This window comes from Cetorhinus maximus, chromosome 16 (genome assembly GCF_964194155.1).
Source record: "Cetorhinus maximus chromosome 16, sCetMax3.hap1.1, whole genome shotgun sequence".
NCBI lineage: Eukaryota > Metazoa > Chordata > Chondrichthyes > Lamniformes > Cetorhinidae > Cetorhinus > Cetorhinus maximus.
Genome location: NC_135894.1, coordinates 86,214,172 through 86,233,239, shown reverse-complemented (window position 1 = coordinate 86,233,239; position 19,068 = coordinate 86,214,172). Strand labels below are relative to the sequence as shown.

The 19,068-nt window shown below is 41.0% G+C and overlaps 1 protein-coding gene across 9 annotated transcripts; it reads left to right on the top strand.

Moving 5' to 3' along the window:
• The first annotated feature begins 11,585 nt into the window (after positions 1-11,585).
• On the top strand, positions 11,586-18,828 carry pigp (phosphatidylinositol glycan anchor biosynthesis, class P). 9 transcript variants are annotated; one of them, XM_078560256.1, is made up of 5 exons: positions 11,586-11,623; positions 12,946-13,116; positions 14,501-14,573; positions 15,348-15,466; positions 18,506-18,828. In XM_078560256.1, exons 2-5 carry the CDS (start codon positions 13,035-13,037, stop codon positions 18,712-18,714), a joined length of 483 nt encoding a protein of 160 aa, XP_078416382.1. In that variant the 5' UTR covers positions 11,586-11,623; positions 12,946-13,034; the 3' UTR covers positions 18,715-18,828. The 9 variants fall into 9 exon arrangements, with proteins under 9 accessions (XP_078416382.1, XP_078416384.1, XP_078416379.1 ...); XM_078560258.1 differs by lacking the exon at positions 11,586-11,623 and adding an exon at positions 11,634-11,720 and having other exon boundaries at positions 12,970-13,116; XM_078560253.1 differs by lacking the exon at positions 11,586-11,623 and adding an exon at positions 11,634-11,724.
• Positions 18,829-19,068: the final 240 nt, after the last annotated feature.

The following is a 19,068-nucleotide window of genomic DNA, read 5'->3' as shown; positions in this document are numbered from 1 at the left end:
GGCTCGTCCCACCTTCACTTGAACAACTTGACCGCTACTTATTACACCCTCTTCCCCCCTCCAGCCCAGCAGCAGCTTCGGTTCTGCCCGTTGCACACATTGCGTGACTGGTCAGAATTGCAAGAGGTTGTCTCGAAGACAATGCGCTTTAAAGGCGAGAGCAGTGTTGCCCCGTACAGTGGGAGTATTCAAATTGTAGTTTTAGAAAACGGCCGCTGATATCGCAGATTATTTGAAATTAGTCAAACTTCTAAAAGGAATCACATCTTGTATGTCAACGTCAACGAGTAGGAACTGGAATAAGATGACAATTCTGAGAATCGGGTGTCATATGTGGGATTCTGCACAGGGTGATTGGGATGTTTCTAGGGCGGTAACCTGGATATCAAAAGTCTTTTCATTAATAGATTATCCTACTCCCCTCTCGCTCCGTACCCTCTGTTTTAGCGAGCTTCCAGCTTTGGAGACAGAAAGCTATGGCTTCGACTTCCAGTTAGTCGCATGAGTCTCGGCTGGTATTTCCGCCCCTCACCGCGGGGGTAAGCTACATTGGGTGTGATGTTCTTTGGATGTGCTATTAAACTAAATCCTATTAATGTGGATTTAGAAGATCTGAAACCATTACCCGAAGAACAAGACTCCCGGAGTCCTGTCCAGCATTCTTCCCTCAACAGCATTTGTAAAAACAGATCAACCATTCATCTCATCGCTACATCTGCCAGATGCAAAATGGCAATAACTGCATTCATTTCCTGTGAGCGCTTGGGATGTTTCTCAGAGCGAAGTAACGAGAAGTAAGTTCCATCTCTTGTACTTCATGTCTCTCTTGCATGTGAAGCTTTTAATTAATCTCCATCAGCAACAAAGAAACTGAGCGAACTTGAACTATAGTCCCATTGCTCATCTTCTGGAGGCTTGACTGCCTTTAGAATTTGAAAGAAGATAGCAATGATATGTGGCAGTTTTCTTTCACTTCTACCCCTTGCTATTCCCTAGCTTGGAACCTGATATTGCTGTTGAAATTCCATGTTAAAAAAGAATATAACACAAAGTGACACAATGTAAGTGACACAGTAAGGGGTTCAAATTATATCAGGGATTTAGTAATGACATCAGAACTTGCAGATTTGTTATGTGCTTCGTGCCCGTGTTATTCCTTATAATATTTGCAGATAAGGCTCACCAAAAAGAAAGATACAAATGTGAAAAGAAATATAGCCATTTTAGCTCCTCTATCCAGAAAGACATCCCATTAAGGGATCTAACTATTGCTAAGCGATGACAAGATTTTCATCTCCACTTTCCAGAAGTCCATTCCATGTGTTGATCATTGTCCATGTGAAGAACTTCCAAACGTCAGCCCCATATATGCCCTTTGCTAATTTGAACCTGTATCCTGTTGTCCTACTGTCATGGTTTAATTTGAAATAGATTCCACTTTTCCAAACTATTTACTGTGTATATTTTGGTAAGATCACCCTTCTGAAATCTCCTCCTTTCATCATTGAAAAGCTATTGTTTTGCCAATCTTTCCTCAACACAGGCATCTGGCATGAACAATCAGTGTTGTGTCACTTCTCTGAACTGTCCCCAGGGCTTGAGTGATTCCTTTGTGCCTCTGTGACCAGAGCTGGCTTCTCAGTCCTTACATTATGGTCTGACAGAGTACTAAATTTTTATGACTTTAATGCGTATAGTTGGTTGGGACTGCCCTCACCTGATTCCATTCTCATCTATCTAATCATAGCTAGAGTATCACGTGTAATGGCTTCTCTCCCAATTCCTGCACTGTTTCCTCTGGCATCCTCCAGGGATCTATCCTTGGCCTGCTCCTATTTCTCATCCACATGCTGCCCTTTGGCAACATCATCCAAAAACACAATGTCTTTATTCCTCCTTGTCCTTCTTGACCTCTCCACATTATCAATGTTAGGTTCCACTTGTACGGTGACAGCACCCAGCTCTACCTCACTACACCCCCTCTTGACCCCCCTCCACTGTCTCTGATTAATCATGCTGTTTGTTAAGCATATAGTCCTGGGTGATCAGAAATTTCCACTAGTTAAATATTGGGAAGACTGAAGCCATTGTTTTCCATCCCTATCACATCCATTTCCTAGTCACCACCCACTCTCTCTTCTGGGTCCCTGTCTGAGGCTGAACCAAACCATTTGCAACCTTGACGTCTTATTTGGCTCCAAGATGAGTTTCCGACCATATATCTATTCGATCAGCAAGATTGCTCACTCTCCACACTTTAACATCGCCAGACTCTGTCCAGCCTTAGTTCATCAGCTGCTGAAAGGTCTGTGCCTTTGTTACATCTAGACTTGTCTCTTCCAATGCTCTCTTGGCTGATCTCCCATCCTACATAAACTTAAACTCATTCAAAACTCTGTACATGCTCTATCTCACACCAAGTCCTGTCCACCCCTCATTCCTGTGCTCACTAACCTACATTGGGTCTGAATCTGTTAATGCTTCAGTTTTAAAATCGTCATCCTTGTTTTTAAACCCCACCTTGGTCTCACCCCTCCCTATCCCAGTAATCTACTCCAGCCTACAACTCTTGATTATATCAGCTGCACTCCTCCATTTCTGGCTTTTTGCACAACCCCAATTTTCATCACTTCCCCCATTGGCAGCTGTGTATTCAGCTGCCTGAGCCCAAGGAGCTTGAATTCTTCCCCATACACCTCTCTAGCTCTCTTTCATTATCATTAAAACCTACCTCTTTAACTAAGCTTTTGGTCGCCTGTCCTAATGTCTCCTTGCATGGCTTTGTGTCATATTTTGTTTGATAATGCTTCTCTGAACTGCATTGTGAAGTTTTTTTGACAGTACTATTTGAATGTAAGTTGTTATTATTCCTCCTGCCCTTCTTAGCCTCTCCATAGTATTTAACACAGTGGATCATGCCATCACCCAACTAGTGGAAGTATCCTCACATGTTTCAGTTCTACCTATCTGAAAGTAGCAGTGAATTTCCAGCTCAGTAAATATTGTATGACAAGCTGCGCAGCTATTCAAATCAAGGAAATTATTCAATCCAACGGAACTGTTCCTTTGGCAACACCCTGGTCCACTCCTCTATTATCCCCAACACCTCCAAACTTTCCCACGGCATCTTTCCATGCAATTGCAGGAGTTGTAACACTTCCCCCTTTACCTCCTCCATCCTCGCTGTCCAAGGCCCCAGACACTCCTTCCAGGTGAAGCAGCGATTTACTTATACTTATTTCAATTTAGTCTACTGCATTCAATGCTCGCAATGTGGTCTATTCTACATTTGAGAGACCAAACGCAGACTGGGTGACCGCTTCATGGAACACCTTTGCTCAGTCCACAAGCATGATCATGACCTTCCTGTCGCTTGCTGTTTCAATTCACCATCTTGTTTTCATGCTCACATTTCTTCATCGGCCTGCTACAATGTTCCAGTGAAGCCCAACACGAGCACCACATCTTCCGATTAGGCATTTTACGGCCTTCTAGACTCAACATTGAGTTCAACAATTTCAGACCAGGAACTCTGTCCTCCATTTTGAATTTTCTTTTTTTCCCCAAAGTGCCAGTCTGTATCTTGTTCTCATGTTTTTACTTTCAGACAGCATGGACCTTTATTCTGCTATAACACATTCTGCTATTTTGTTTTCAGACAGTGCTGACCTTTATTCTTCTATTAACACCTACTCTGGACCAATGCTTTGGTCGTTCTTACTATCAATACCACTCCCTTTTCCTTGTGTTCCATGTCATTTAATCTCCCCCGGCTTCTACCTTATCCCTGACCTTCTCTTTTGCTCCACATGCTCCTCCCCGCATTTTTCCAACAGCATAAAACCCATCACCATTCCTACCTCTCTTCGGTTCCGAAAAAGAGTTATCTTGGGACTTGAAACGTTAACTCTGTTTCTCTCTCTCTCTCCACAGATACTTCCAGACTGGCTGTGTTTTTCCAGCACTTCCTGTTTTTATTTCAGATCTCCAGCATCCACAGTATTTTGCTTTTATTTAAGAAAGCCATAGGTTGGGTTTGTCTGTGCTGTACTTGCTTATTTCAAAGAGGATAACAACAGTGACACTATAAATGTTTATACAATTGTTGGGCTTTTGAGGAGAAAAATCACCAGGGTTCCCACTTGTAATTGACATCCAGTGATTTCTGCTGGAAAAGTGCATGTATAGATGTCGAATGTATCTTTTATTGAGCCGTGATGACCCTCATAAATGAATGGCTTGCCATGCTCATTGTCCAGGTTCAATAATTAATTAAGGTTTCAGATGTCACCAGTGCCCAAGCTCAGGGAGAGGGAAAAAGAGCAGCAAGCAGTGTGAAGTCAGTTCAGTGTATTGCTCTCTGGCCTCTAGATAAGAGATTTATCATTTTAAGCCACACAACAGCTATTTATATAGTGCCTTTAACACAGTAAAACATTTCAAGACGCTAATGCACCATGACTTTAGCTCACAATCTGAGTTACCACTTCAATCAATATTTAAAGAGTGCTGCATTGACAGAGGTGCCATTCTCTGTAGGGAACATCAACTATTCAAAACAAAAACAGGAAATTGTCCATGTGCTCCAGGCAACATTTCTCTCAACCAAAATAACATGAATTTTATTGCTGTTTATGGGACATTGCTTGTGCAGAATAGAGTGGTTTCTGTTTTTGTCCAGGTAACAATGTCCCTGCACTTCTAAGTAATTAATTATGTAAAGGGCTTTGAAATAGTGTGAAAGGTGCTATAATAATGTATACCATTTAGAAAATTGAGAGGGAAAATGTAGATGGCAACAGTCTCGTAAAGACGTTTGGATAATACCATAAATCTCAAAACCAGAGCCATTTTTCTGGAAAAAAATTATTATGTAGTAAATCTAGGATAAATAAAAGTTTTCTTTTTATTGCCATGTACAATGGTATGGCAGTTATGCTACTGGATGAGCAACTCAGAGAGGATGAGTTCAATAAATTTGGTGATTTGAAGTCTGGCACTAGAAAATGTGATCACCATTGCAAAAATCCACTTCCAGTCCTACTTGGCCAAGCTGACATGAAACTCCAGCTCACAATGCCTATGACTCTTGGTACACTCTGAGGTGACCAAGTAAGCCTCCCAGTTGTACAAACCAAGTGCTAGCAGGAAGCCCACCATCTTTTCAAGGCAAACAGTGATGGGTAGTAAATGTAGCATCACCCATATCCTGAGAATATAAAAACCAAGTTGCTATGGTTGATAAGAATATTCAGGTAAATCTAGGCTTATATTTGGTGAGATCACAAGGGGACTAAGTACACCTGTACACCATCTGGTGAATGGAAGAGAGGAGGCATAAGTTTATCATTGGTCTGTGGTTCACCCAAGCTGGGGCTTCAATCAGCAACACCTATCTTGGATCAGTCATGTTGAAAGGAATTCCATTATCTTGAGTATTGTATTCAGCTCACTCAATGTATGGCACTTCTGTAATTATTTGGGGTTAATAAGAATTTTCAGCATACTATTTGAGTATAGAACCAATAGCTTGTTCTAGCTTGAGCAGCAGAATGCTTCCTAGTTCCAGCCTCTCTAATCAATATAGCCAATAGATTAAAAGAAAAGTATTCTCTCAGAAAATGCATCTGCATAGGTTAAAAACCTCTTCTGTTTGTACAGTAGTGCATATATTGCTACGATGTCTGATTTAGTTTGAATGCAGATTGGAAGGAGAACAGGTCATACCTCTCAATCTCCAATGTGTTGAAAGAGTGAAATTTGGATTACTTTGGGGTAGGGACATGGTTTTTTTGATTAACAGCAGATCAGCTGATTTTGTAGTCTTGCACACACTACTGCTGCTCAATGTCAGTGCAGTGCATCCTTATTAAAGCAGAAGAGTTGAGAGATCCTTGGACCTCTGTTATCACTGATTGTTGCACTGACCAGTCAGTGACCCTGTGACATTCCATTGACCAGGAATGTCCACACAGGGCATACAAAGGTCAACTGCAATGATGAACTTTTGCTGACTTTAATTTTCCTGCCGGTCTCAGACCCTTGCTTATCAAAGATCAGTGCAAGATGTGTCATCACGTTTTGTGCCTTTGTAATGGAGCACTGCGGGGGGATCAGATATGTTATTACGTTTTTGTGTACTTAGACAAGGGTGATTAGTGGACAAATCTTCACTGGCTGGGTTGAAAGTATTTAACACTTTCTGTTTACATAGCTCAGACTCCATTATTGATTACTTATCCTGTAATGGACTAAACTCCCATTAAAACTTAAATGCTGAGTGATTGCAGCAATATCTGATATTCACTTGCAGCAGCAGTGTAGAGGCACAGGGACAGATATTTGTAATAGCTGGGGAAAGTGGGAATGTTCATTTTTAACCTTCTATCCGAGTTGAGATAAAGTACAACTGTGAAGTATATTTTTTTCCCAATTTAGGCTCCCTTCCTGTTGCTTTCTTACTGAATTAAGTATAATTCCATTGACAGCCTGCTTGAACCACGGCCAAGCGAATACACTTCATGTGCAAGTGTCAGCAGTGAATGTCGGCAGATTACTCAACCATGGTGGGCATCACCCGTGAATTTGAACATATCTTCATCTGACATCTGTGCATGCAAACTTTTCAGAAAGTGGAAACCCTGGCTGATTTGATTCCCACTGGTTCAAGAATGTTGAAGGCAATTATGGTGCCCCCTACTACAACACTGAGATCAACAATCGCCACATATCTGGGATTGAAGCAGGGACTATGATACTAGGGGAGAAAAATATATAGATTTTAGGTGCTTATTACTGTTCTAGGTAGTCGTCACAAAAGGGATGTCTTGTGGCGCAGTGGGTAGTGTCCCTACCTGAGCCAGAAGCTCCGGGTTCAAATACCATTCAGGACTTGATGGCCACAGAAGGTGCGTTCATAATGTGGCCAAACAGGGTGATTATCAACCTGTATATTCCTTCCAATACAGGTGGTAAGAGTGGGAGAGTTTCCTGGTCAGCCAGAACCGTGTAGCTGTTGTCTCCCTATGTTGAAACACCACACGCAAGCTCTTGCCACGGGCTGTACTCCGTGGCAAGTGTCCTCCTCACTTCGAGGGGCTTCTAGAGTGAGAGTGTCAGCACAAAAGGCCAGGTACACATGCATGGTCAGAATGAATGCAAAAACATTCATAATGTTCATTTGTGGCATTTGCGTTGGTTTGTTGACAGTGATATGGAATGGTGAAATGTGGGTTTATACCTGCTCACCCCTGTGGTGTGTCTCTCCTCCCTTAGCTGGGCTATCACAGAGATTGTCTGTCACAGAGACCAAGAATTATGATTTAAGTAAACACTGATACAGTGCTACTGGTGCTGTTTCCTTGCCATCTAGATAGTATCATGATCTTGTGCATTTAAATAAAAAACAGAAGAGAGCTTTCTTAAAGGCCAAGCGGTTAAAGACTTGCCTGGAAGTTTGAGGGTTCTTTTGATCTCCTGCCAAATACTTCATCAAAAATCCTGGAAAAATGGTGTAAGTGGCCACAGAGGGGAAATGGATCCTGAAGGATCCTGGTTAGGACAGATATTTTATGAAAGTTTTTAAAGGTTGGGAGAGAAATAATATGCCAAAGATAACTGAGGTGACTGAAAGCTTTGCCACTAGTTCTGCAATGACAGAAGGGGATTCGGCACAAACAGCAGAATTGAAGGGTCAAGTTGCATGGGCAAGTATGCAGATTGCAGATGCAGAGTGGAGTGAGGCCATGAAGAATTTGTAAAAAAAGACAAGGATTCTGAATTCAAATTGTTGAAGTACAAAGAGCCAATAGAGATTTGTGAGGAGAATAATGAATGAGTGAAAACTAGCATGGAACAGGATGGGGGCAGTGGATTTTTGGAACAATTGTGTCTCATCTATGACCTAATGTTGGACAAACAGTCTGGCTACACAGTTATGGAACCAATGGTGGTGTTGGATGGGTGGTGCTGGATGTTGTCAACATGCTTATAAAAATTGTCTACATGCATGCATTAATGTTGGCAATGTATCCATTGTTCACAGTAACTCAGAAAGGAATACCGATACCTTAAAACGACATTGGGCTAGATTTTATGCCCAAAAAACCTATATAACAATCTCAATCTCCCATTGGGGCAATTTAGTCTAACCCACCCATGTGCAGCAGACAAGGTCAGTTGCAATGCCAGTTTTACACCAATGTAAATTTTACTCTCCATTGAAGTGAAACAATCTCATGAGTTTCTGAATGGATGGGTTATGTTAAAAATACCCCCAATGACTCAGTCAGTTGGGAGACGAAACAGCCAGGAAGCAATGTGTCAGTTGGGTTTGGGTGCACATACACAAATCTTTTTGAAGGTGGCAGGACTAGCCGAGAAGTCCATAAAAAACGCATATGGAATCCTTGGCTTTATAAATAGAGGTATGTGTATGAACACTAGGAAGTTATGCTAAACTTTACAAATCACTGGTTAGGTGCCCAGTTGAACATTGGAAGGGTGTAAAGGCATTATAGAGGGTGCAGAGGAGATTTACTAAAATAGCACCATTTACTCTGCACCTAGTTACGTGGAGAGTCTAGAGAGGATGGATTGTTCTCCTTGAAGTAGAGAATGTTAAGGGGGGATGTACTAGAGGTATTCAAAATCATGAAAGGTTATGATGCAGAGTACATAAGAAATTAAAGGCAGAAGGCTCAATAACCAGATGACAAAGATTTAAAGTAACTGACAACACAAAAGCGTGGCGACATGAGAATTTTTTATGCAACAAGTTTTTATGATTTGGAATGCACTGTTGGATGTGTACTTGAGGGGAAGAAAAAGGTTTGAAGGACTTTGTGGGAAAGGCAGTGGGACTGGCTGGATAACTTACAAAGAGCCAGCATGTGCACAATGGGATGAATGGTTTTGTTCTGTGCTGGTTCATTTTATGAAAGCCAGTTTTGTGGATAGCTACAGACCATGTGTGTGTAGTGGAGGGGAGGGTTCATGGAAGGGGACATTTGGAAAGTTAAAGAGAAAGGACAAAGCAATAGTGCAGGATAGTGGTAGCAATAATGATGACCAGAATGTGACAGGAAGGGACAGAGTGTTCAAACATAGGAATGCACCAGCAAATAAGATCAGAGGAGGGAAAAATGGTAAAAGGACAGCACTAAAGGCTCTGTATCTGAATGTACGCAGCATTTGTAATAAGATGGACTCATTGTTAGCACAAATAGATTTAAATGAGTGTGATAGAATAGCCATTACAGAGATGGTCGCAAAGTGACCAGGGCTTGAACCTGGATATTCAAGGATATTTGACATTTTTGAAGGATAGGAAGAAAGGAAAAGGAAATGGGGTTGCTCTGTTAATAAAGTACAAGATCAGTACAGTAGTGAGAAATGATCTTGGTTCGTTAGAATCAGTTTGGGTGGAGATAAGAAACAGTGAAGGAAGGAAGTCACTAGTGGGGGCTCCCCTCACAGTAGTTATGCTGTTGGACAGAGTATAAATCAAGAAATAATTGGGGCTTGCAAGCAAGTTACTATCATAACCATAGGTGATTTTAATCTTCATATAGATTGGAGGAATCACATTGGTACAAGTAGCCTGGAGGATGAGTTCATTGAGTGTATTTGGGACAGTTTCTTAGAACAATATATTCTGAAACCAACCACAGAACAGGCTATTTTAGATCTGGTAATATATAAAGAGGCAGGATTAATTAATAACCTGATAGTAAAGGATCCTCTAGGTAGGGGTGATCATAACGTGATAGAATTTCATATTCAGTTTGAGGGCAAGAAATTTGTGGCTGATAAACAATTACATGGGCATGAAAATAGAGAGTTGGCTAAAAAGGGACAGTAACAACATGGATACAAATCTGGCTGAGTGACAGGAAACAGAGAGTAATGGTTAATGTATGTTTTCCGGACTGGAGTGCAGTTCCCCAGAGGTCAGTATTGGGACCCTCGTTTTTCCTGATGTATTTTAATGATCTAGACCCTGTGGACAGGGGGCAATTTCAAAATTTGCAGATGGTACAAAACTTGGACGCATCATAAACTGTGAGTAGGACATAAATAAGTTGATGGAATGGGTGGATAGGTGGCAGGTGAAGTTTAATGCTGATAAATGTGAGGTGATACATTTTGGTAGGAAAAACGTGGAGAGACTGTACAAAATAAAGGGTTTTACTCTAAAGGGGGTGCAGGAGCAGACGGACCTGGGTGTGCATGTGCAATAATCATTAAAGGTGGTGGTGTCTGGGTGTGTCTGTGCAATAATCATTAAAGATGGTGGTGTCTGGTGTCTGATTCCGTGGGTATGACTATGTCAGGCTGTTGCTTGAATAGTCTGTGAAACAGCTCTCCCAATTAGCCCTCAGCTGTTAGTAAAGAGGATTTTGCCATTGTCTTTTCCGGTACCTAGGTCGATTCTATTCCGTGGCCAGGTTCTTTTCCTTTTAGGCTTTTTAGCAGCTGATATAGCTGAGTGGTTTGCTGGACCATTTCAGAGGGCATTTAAGAACCAACCACACTGTACATTGCTATGGGTCTGGAGTCATATGTTGGCACCAGACCAGGTACGATTTCCTTGCCTGAAGGACAATAGTGAACCAGATGGTTTCATGGTCATCATTAGACTTTTGATTGAATTCAAATTTCACCATCTGCCGCCGTGGTGGGATTTGAACCCAAGTCACCACAGCATTACCCTGGGTCTCTGGATTAGCAGCCCAGTGACAATACTACAATGCCACCGCCTCCTCTATATTGCTCCACATTGCCCAGTGTATCTGTTACAGCTGTCCCTGTACAATATCTAGTTTATATTGCTCCGCAATGTACAATAGCTGCAGAGTTTGTATTGTTCCACACTGTACAATATCTGCAGTTTGTATTGTTCCATGCTGTACAGTATCTGCAGAGTTCGTAATGCTCCACACTGTACAATATCTGCAAAGTTTTGGTTGCTCCACACTGTACATTATCTGCAGAGTTTGTATTGCTCCACACTGTACTATAGCTGCAGAGCTTGTATTGCTCCACACTGTACAATATCTGCAGTGTGTATTGTTCCAGTGTACAATATCTTCAGAGCTTGTATTGCTCCACACTGTACAAAAGCTGCAGAGTGTGTATTGCTCCACACTGTACAAAAGCTGCAGAGTGTGTATTGCTCCACACTGTACAATAGCTGCAGTTTGTATTGTTCCACGCTGTACAGTATCTGCAGAGTTCATACTACTCCACACTGCACAATATCTGCAGAGTTCCTATTGCTCCACGCTGTACTATAGCTGTAGAGCTTGTATTGCTCCACACTGTACAGTATCTGCAGAGTTTCTATTGCTCCACACTGCACAATAACTGCAGAGTTTGTATTGCTCCACACTGTACAGTATCCGCAGAGTGTGTATTGCTCCACACTGTACATTATCTGCAGAGTTTGGATTGCTCCACACTGTACATTATCTGCAGAGTTTGGATTGCTCCACACTGCCCAGTGTGTGTCTATTCCAGCTGCTGACTATGAGACCTGTAGCGCGGGGGGGGGGGGGGGGGGCAGGCTGGCGCATGCGTGCTGTGCCGGAAGCGCCGCCATGTTGGTGCGGAACAAATTGATGTTAGTACGCGCGTTTCGCTGGCGTTGATACTGGGGGGACTGACTCCGATTCCAAATACGCGCCTGGTCTCACTCCGTCCACTAATCCGAAGTATTTGTAGGTGGGGGGCGGAAAAAGGTTGAGGCGATGTAGGAATTTGGCTCCGCCCAATCGGAAAAGATCGTTCGAGCATCAATCAGAGAGAGAGGGAGGGAGGTGCTGGGTGTCAGGATAAGGTTCGGGTCGCCAATGACTTATTATTAATTTATAGTTATCTGTAACCGAAATTGAAGGGAGGGGATGTTGCATCAATTGCACTCGGTATCTCAGATTTTGCCAACTTCAAAGCCTCGGGCAAGGGGCGGAATGGGTCTGCGGGGGTTGGACTTCTGATGTTTACCTTGAAGATTCATTGAGTCCTGGTCGAGGAATCCAGGTTTTAATCAGCCCAGCACGCTCCTGGTATTATTCAAATGGTTTCCCATTGGGATTAGCTGTTTTAACAGGAAGGCTTGGCTTCAGTGAGCAGCTCGGACTGTTATTTGAAGTCAACATGCCAATTGAGCTGGGGATCAATCGATGATAGAATCGACGTTGCTATCGTTTCGTCATGGGAAGCATATAAGGCCTTATTTGCCTTATATTTGTCTTATAGCCCTAGAGAAAAAAATAGAGCAATTAAAACAAAACTGACCTCCTGTATATATTTAAATAAAAGAAAGAAGAGAATGGATACGGAATAAGCTTCAACTTCTGTGATTTTGGTTTGAATTGAATCCAGACTGATGGGTTAAATAAAACTGTCAGCCTCTATGTGATCTTAAAATAAATGTAATCACAAGGAAGTGGATGATCCTGTAAGCTTTGAGTCTGATGTTGGTCCCAGGAGAGGCTCATGGAATAGGAGTATCGAGTTGCAATAAGAGTTAAAAAGCTGGGATTGAATATTAAGCATAAACCTTAAAACTGTTAGTGAGTTTTTTTTGAAGGGTGTTACAGAGAGGCTATTATGCCTTTGTAAGATAAACAACAAAACATTGCACTATCATTTTTTTCTCTGGTGGCAATAAGCAAGCTCGCAAACAAGCAGTATTTTGTGGCCATAATTGTACTTCTGTTAAATTACTGGATTATTATTGCACATAATCACAAGAATAAGTATTGTATCTATCATATTTTGTAAATGTGCTCAAAAGAACCTAACTCCAGTTTATACATTAACTCTTATGGAAAAATCTGATTCACTTAATGCTGTTTTGCTGAAAGTCACCCTTTTCAGGAACACAACTACAATGTTAAGTAAGGAATCCCTGTATAATGTATGAATTAATTTGCATTGTAGCTGTTCAGCCCGATGACGTTCCAGGATCTCTCCAAAGGATATTTTAGTGTTCCCAGTGAAAGCCAACTCATCTTTCTCAGAAATGAACAATGGTGGTAAACTCCCCTTCACCATTACCTGAAAGGGCTATTTATGGATTTGTCTTGTTCCTCGCCTCAAAGTTTGCATTCAGTAAGTAACAGTAAGTGTACTAAATTAAAATGCCTTCATTTTAGTGTTGCTATGAATAGCAGAGAATAGTTCCCATGTTTCAATTTAAGCTGTTGCTTTCCCTGCCTTAATTTTGGTCAGTGTTATAAAAATAGTTCCTTGCTGACCATGTAAGTCCTGAGAGAGGGTCCTAGCGTAATAAACCTCGGACTTAAAAAAAAAGAGAAGCTCACGTAAAAGCTATAACTGGAGAATGTTTGGGAATGATTTTGTTCTACAAGACACTTGATCTGGCGTGAACTGACTGTGAAGTACAAGTACTGATGGAGTTTATGACTAATACCAATAGGATCTGGAGTGGAGGAGAGAGGTGGTATACTTTTTTCTCATCAATTTCTCCCCTCACTTCTTTTCCAAAGGGTTTGATTCCTTGCTGGGTACAATTAGTTGCCCTTTGATTTCCCTATCCCTTCTACCAAAAAAGTGTTCATAACCATGGCAGATTATTTGACTATAAGGAGCTTCACAGCTGAGACCAATGCTGACTGATCCAACGTCATTAATGCCCCCAGGGATTAACGAATAGCAATTGGTTATAGCAAATCTAGTTGCCCTTTTTTGTTGCTTGTAAGACCAAAGTTTTATTGCCCATCCTCATTCCCAGAGGGCTGAAGTTGGTAGTAGGCCTTCCTAACGGCTTGCTAGGCCACTTTAGGTGGATGTTAAGGGTCAACAATGTTGGTACGGTTCAGGAGTTATATTTAGGTCAGACTTGGTAAGGATGGCAGATTTCCTTCACTAAAGGAAAATACTGGACCAGTTTTTATGATAATCTGATACGTTGATGTCACTTTACTGGCACCAACTTGCTGAAAAAACTTATTAGTCTGGGCCTCTCGATTACTAATAACAACCATTGTGCCAATTGCTCCCTTCTAATGGAATTTTCTCATTTCACTTGGGTCAGATTTATGCTATCACTAATTCTGGATTCAGGTTGTATTTAATATATATTTGCAGTATTAGTATGAATCAAAATCATTACTGTAATGTAGTACAATTGTACCCTGAGAAAAGAGCAGGCTTACTCAGTTTATTTACGAAATGCTTGCTCTTTTTGTATCTCTAGCATCAGAGCAGCTTGAGTCTGAAGTCTAGTTTGGCAACCTCATAGAACTGAAACAGGTCTGGAATGTAACTTTGGCCTTAGCCAAACCAGCATGGTGTGGTCACGCTGGTGCTAATAGTGCTAATTAATGGTCATTTAAAATTACACTGAAACCATTTAACAATGCAGAATGAAATTCGTTTAAACCTTAAATAAGCAGGAGTTGGTGAAACAGGCTGTTACCATGGCACTTGTTCTCTTTTTGCAATAGCTTTTATTTGTTCTTCCATTTAACAGTTCTGTATTTAGTATGGGCCTATGTTCCAGAACCTTGGCTACACTCGGTGGGTCTCACTTACTGGCCACAGAAGTAAGTATCAATAAAAATTAAATTAATAATAATTGGGGCTCCACATTAAAGCGTAGAACATTTTTCTCATGGTTGTCTCTATATTTGTGTATTTATTAATTGAGTATCTGAACCTGAAAGATCCCAGGCTCCACTAATATTTTAAAAAGTGTTTTCATAAAGGTTTTCTTCCCTTAAGAATTTCCAGCATAGATAGTTTAAAACAGCTGCAGAAATATATTACATTAAATCAAAATGTCTCATCTCTATTTAGCATAGCATTGAGCAGCAATTTAACACAAAATTAATAATAACATTTGTGTGTCAGAGGGAACAGTTGTTTCCACTTCACATACTGCTGTTTGGGATCTTGCTGTACACAAACAAGGGTAACACTTCAACTGGCTGATAGTGTGTTGGGAAATCCTGAGGACAAGAACGATGTTATATAAGTGCAAATTGTTTTCTTTACTTCTTGGTATGTATCAACATTCCCACTCTCCTAAGTGAAAAGAAGGAAAATGTACTAGTAGTTTCGAAATGTCTCAGCTTCTGTTATTATTTTGCCTGAAATATGTTTCTCTGGAAATCCATAGCAAGTATAAATGTGGAAATGGGAATAAACCAGATATGAATTGGTAATAAAATTAACTATTTTAATGTTAAAACCCATCTTCCCAGAATTTATAATTTCACATTTTTCTTAACAAAATATGCATAGATTTTCTTCTTAGAATTCTAACATCACAATGTACATTCATTTATGATTTAACCCACTACTAACTTTTTTCATAGATACTGGGCTGTGGCCTTGCCCATTTACGTCCTTGTCGTCATAGTGATTGCTTACATTTTACTCTGTGGAATTAACATGATGAGTACTGCTCCACTGGACTCTGTAGATACTGTTACAGGTGAGTCTGACTATCAGATCTGACAAGAAATAGCAGTGTAAGTCAGAGTAGTATTGAAAATGCTGCTGGAACTATGTGATCATCAAATAACTTGTTGGTTTATTTCTTCTACTGGGAATGATTCATTTTGTTTTAAATCAACCAGTTCTGATCTTCTGTAAAATGTTTGGATGAAAATTTGTGTTGAATATTTGATTTTCTGGCAAGAATCCAGATAGCTCTAGGGATGGAAAGTACTCTTCAGTTTATGCACCGAGTCCTTGGCTCCTGTGAACTGAAGTTATCTAAAGGATACGGGGTGCAAAGTAAAACTCAGAGTACAACGTCTCCACGGCAGCCCTCAGCTCTGGCCTTCATGGGACCCCCTCTTTTACATTTCTACTTTTGGGTCGATTTCGTACAGAATTAGGGCAGTTTTGTGCTCTGACCTTAAGCCTATTGGAAGAAACGTTTCTTTTAAATCTGTAAGCTACATTGATTTACATGCTGCATCCATCATATGATGAAAGGTGGCTTCATAGAATCTTAAAGCACAGAAGGAGCCCTTTTGGCCGATTGTGGATCTTTGAAAGAGCTTTCCAGTTAATTCTATTTCCTTGCTCTTTACCTATAGAACTGCACATTTATGAAGTATATATCCAAACCTCTTTTAAAAGTTATTGAATTGAATTATTCTGAGGGGGCTTGACAGGGTAGATGCTGGGAGGATGTTTCCCTTCGTGGGGAAGCATAGAACTAGGGGGCACAGTTTAAAAATAAAAATGAGGGGTATTCCATTTAAGGCAGAGATGAGGAGGAATTTATTTTTCTCCCTGAGGGTTGTGGGCCTTTGGAATTCTCTTCCAAAGAGAGCAGTGGAGGCACGGTCATTGAATATATTCAAGGCTGAGTTAGATTGATTTTTGATCTACAAGAGAGTAAAGAGTTATGGGGATAGGCAGGAAAGTGGAGTTTAGGCCACAGTCAGATCAGCCATGATTTTTTTGAAATGACGAAGCAGACTCAATGGAACGAATGGTCTACTCCTGCTCCAATTTCCTGTGTTCTTATTAATTGACTTCAACTGGCCTTTCTGGCACTGCATTCAAGATTCTAACAAATTGCTGTGCAAAAATATTTCTCCCCATCTCCTCACTGATTCTTTTGTAAATTATCTTAAATCCGTGACTGATTATCAACCCTCCTGCCAGTGGAGACAGTTTCTCCCTATCTACTCTATCAAAATGCTTCTTAATTTGAACACCTGCATTAAATATTCCCCCTAAACTTTTCTGGTTACAAACTACTTAATACAACAGCTTCACAGGAGCACTATAAAACAAATCATGACACTGAGCCACGCAAGGAAATATTAGGCTCAGTGAGCAAAAACTTGGTTAAAAATGTAGTTTTTTAAAGGTGGAAAGTGAGGTAGAGAGACGGAAAGGTGCAGGGAAGTATTCCAGAGCTTAGGACCGAGGCAACTGATGACACAGCCACCAATGATGGAATGATTGAATTGGAGGTTACTTGAGCCGGAATTTAATTAGCACAGCTGGGACTGGTGGAGATTACAGACATGGAGAGGGGTGAGGCCATGGAGGGATTTGAAAACAAGAATGAGAACATTAAAATCAAGACATTGCTTAACTGCAAGCCAGTGTAGGTCAGTGGGCAGAGGAGTGACTGGTGGACTGACTGTGGGCCAGTTAAGACTTGGGCAGCATAGTTTTCGACCTCAAGTTTACAGAGGGTAGAATGTGGAGGACCAGCCAGGAGTGAGTTGGAATAATCAAATATAGAGTAACAGAGTGTTTCAACAGCAGATGAGCTGAGACAGGGTTAAAGTTGGGGGCTGTTACTAAGGTGGAAATTAATGGTTTTAGTGATGACACGAATATATGGTCAGAAGCTCATCTCTGAGTCAGATATTACGTGCAGGTTGCAAACTGGCTTAATCTCAGACTGATGCAGTCAGTACCTAGGTAATGGGAGTTGGAGCAGGGACTGAAAACAATAGCTTCAGTCTTACCAATATTTAATTGGATGAAATTTCTGCTCATCTAGTACTGGATGTCAGATAAGCAGTCTGATAATTTAGCAACAGTGGAGGAGTCACGAGAGATGGTGGTGAAATAGACCTGTGTGTAAATGTGCAAACTAACGCTGTGCCTTCAGATGATGTTGCTGAGGGGCAACATGTAGTGCAGGAGCTGGAAGAGAAGCCATTGCAAATGATGCTTGGGCTACAGTTAGATAGATAAAATTGGAACCAGGTGAGAGCAGTCCTAGCCAGCTGGCTGACAGTGGAGGGGGGTGTTGGAGCAGGATGGTGTTGTCAACTGTGTTAAAGGCTGCAGGCAGGTCAAGAAGGACAAGGAGGGAAAGTTTGTCTTTGTCACAGTAACATAGGGTCTTGCTTGCGACTTTGATATGAGCTTTTTGGTACTGTGGCAAGGGCAGAAATCTGATTGGAGAGTTTCAAACATAGAGTTGCAGGAAAGCTGGACATGGATTTGGGAGGCAACAGCACATTCAAGGATTTTGGAGAGGAAAGTGAGGTTGGAAATGGGCTTGAAATTTGCAAGGATGGTGGTGTCAAGGTTTGGTTTTCTGAGGAGGGGCTTGATGGTTGCAGGTTTAAAGGAGAGAGAGAGAGAGATGAAACCTGAGGGGATAGAACCATTAACAATGTCAACTAACATGGGTACCAGGAGGGGAAATTGGGTGATCAGCAGTTTTGTGAGAATCAAACTGAGGTACAAGAGGTGGGCATTGTGGATGAGGTGAGTTCAGAGATGGCATAAGGGAAGATAGGAGAGATGAGTAAGGATAGGAAAGTAAGATAGGAAAAAGATGAGTAAGAATAATACTAGCTTCCATGGTCTCCCTAAAAGTTGTGTACCTAAATCTGTGTTCACTTCTGTGTTTGTATGCATACATGTGGGAGAGGGATAATTTGGGTAGTGTGAAATATTTAATGTCACTGATACATCTGTTAATTTACATGCTAAGTTCATTATCTTTGCAGTTCTTATCAAGAACAATTCTTTCTTTCAGACAACTATGCAAAAAGCCAACAGAGCAAACCATATGTTGAAGGAGCAATCCCAGGCCTTCAAGATGTTTCCATCAGTGAAGTGAATCGAATGTTTTTCCTTTCCTCACCCTATGAGTCAGCTGGCGATCAGCCACTTGTATGGCGTTCATGTGCTGCTAGGAAGATGGATTCATTCAGTGAGAACTGTAGTGATGCTTCTGACCACTAATTAAGATGTTATTATAATGTTATATGTATTATTCAAGAATAATGTCAACAAAAACATTCTGTTTCTGTTATTGTTCATAACTCTGTGAATTAAAGTATATTTCAAAATTCTAGAAAATAATGCCTTTGCTTCACCAAAGACTCATTAAGTAAGTGCACTATGCTGTATGAAATCTGGCCATACAAATCATGAAGGTCTAAGGCTGAGTCCATAGTTTGTGTTGAATTAATTGGGAGTAAGGAACCTACACTTGGCAACAACATTTAAAAAAAAATTCATTCATGGAATGTGTGCTTTGCTGGCTGAGCCAGCATTTATTGCCCATCCCTAGTTGCCCTTGAGAAGATGGTGGTG

Coding starts and splice junctions, on each gene's coding strand:
- pigp (XM_078560256.1), top strand. CDS start 13,035: ATGGTGGTAAACTCCCCTTCACCATTACCTGAAAGGGCTATTTATGGA. Junction 13,117..14,500: donor CGCCTCAAAGTTTGCATTCA/GTAAGTAACAGT, acceptor TCCATTTAACAG/TTCTGTATTTAGTATGGGCC. Junction 15,467..18,505: donor CTCTGTAGATACTGTTACAG/GTGAGTCTGACT, acceptor TCTTTCTTTCAG/ACAACTATGCAAAAAGCCAA.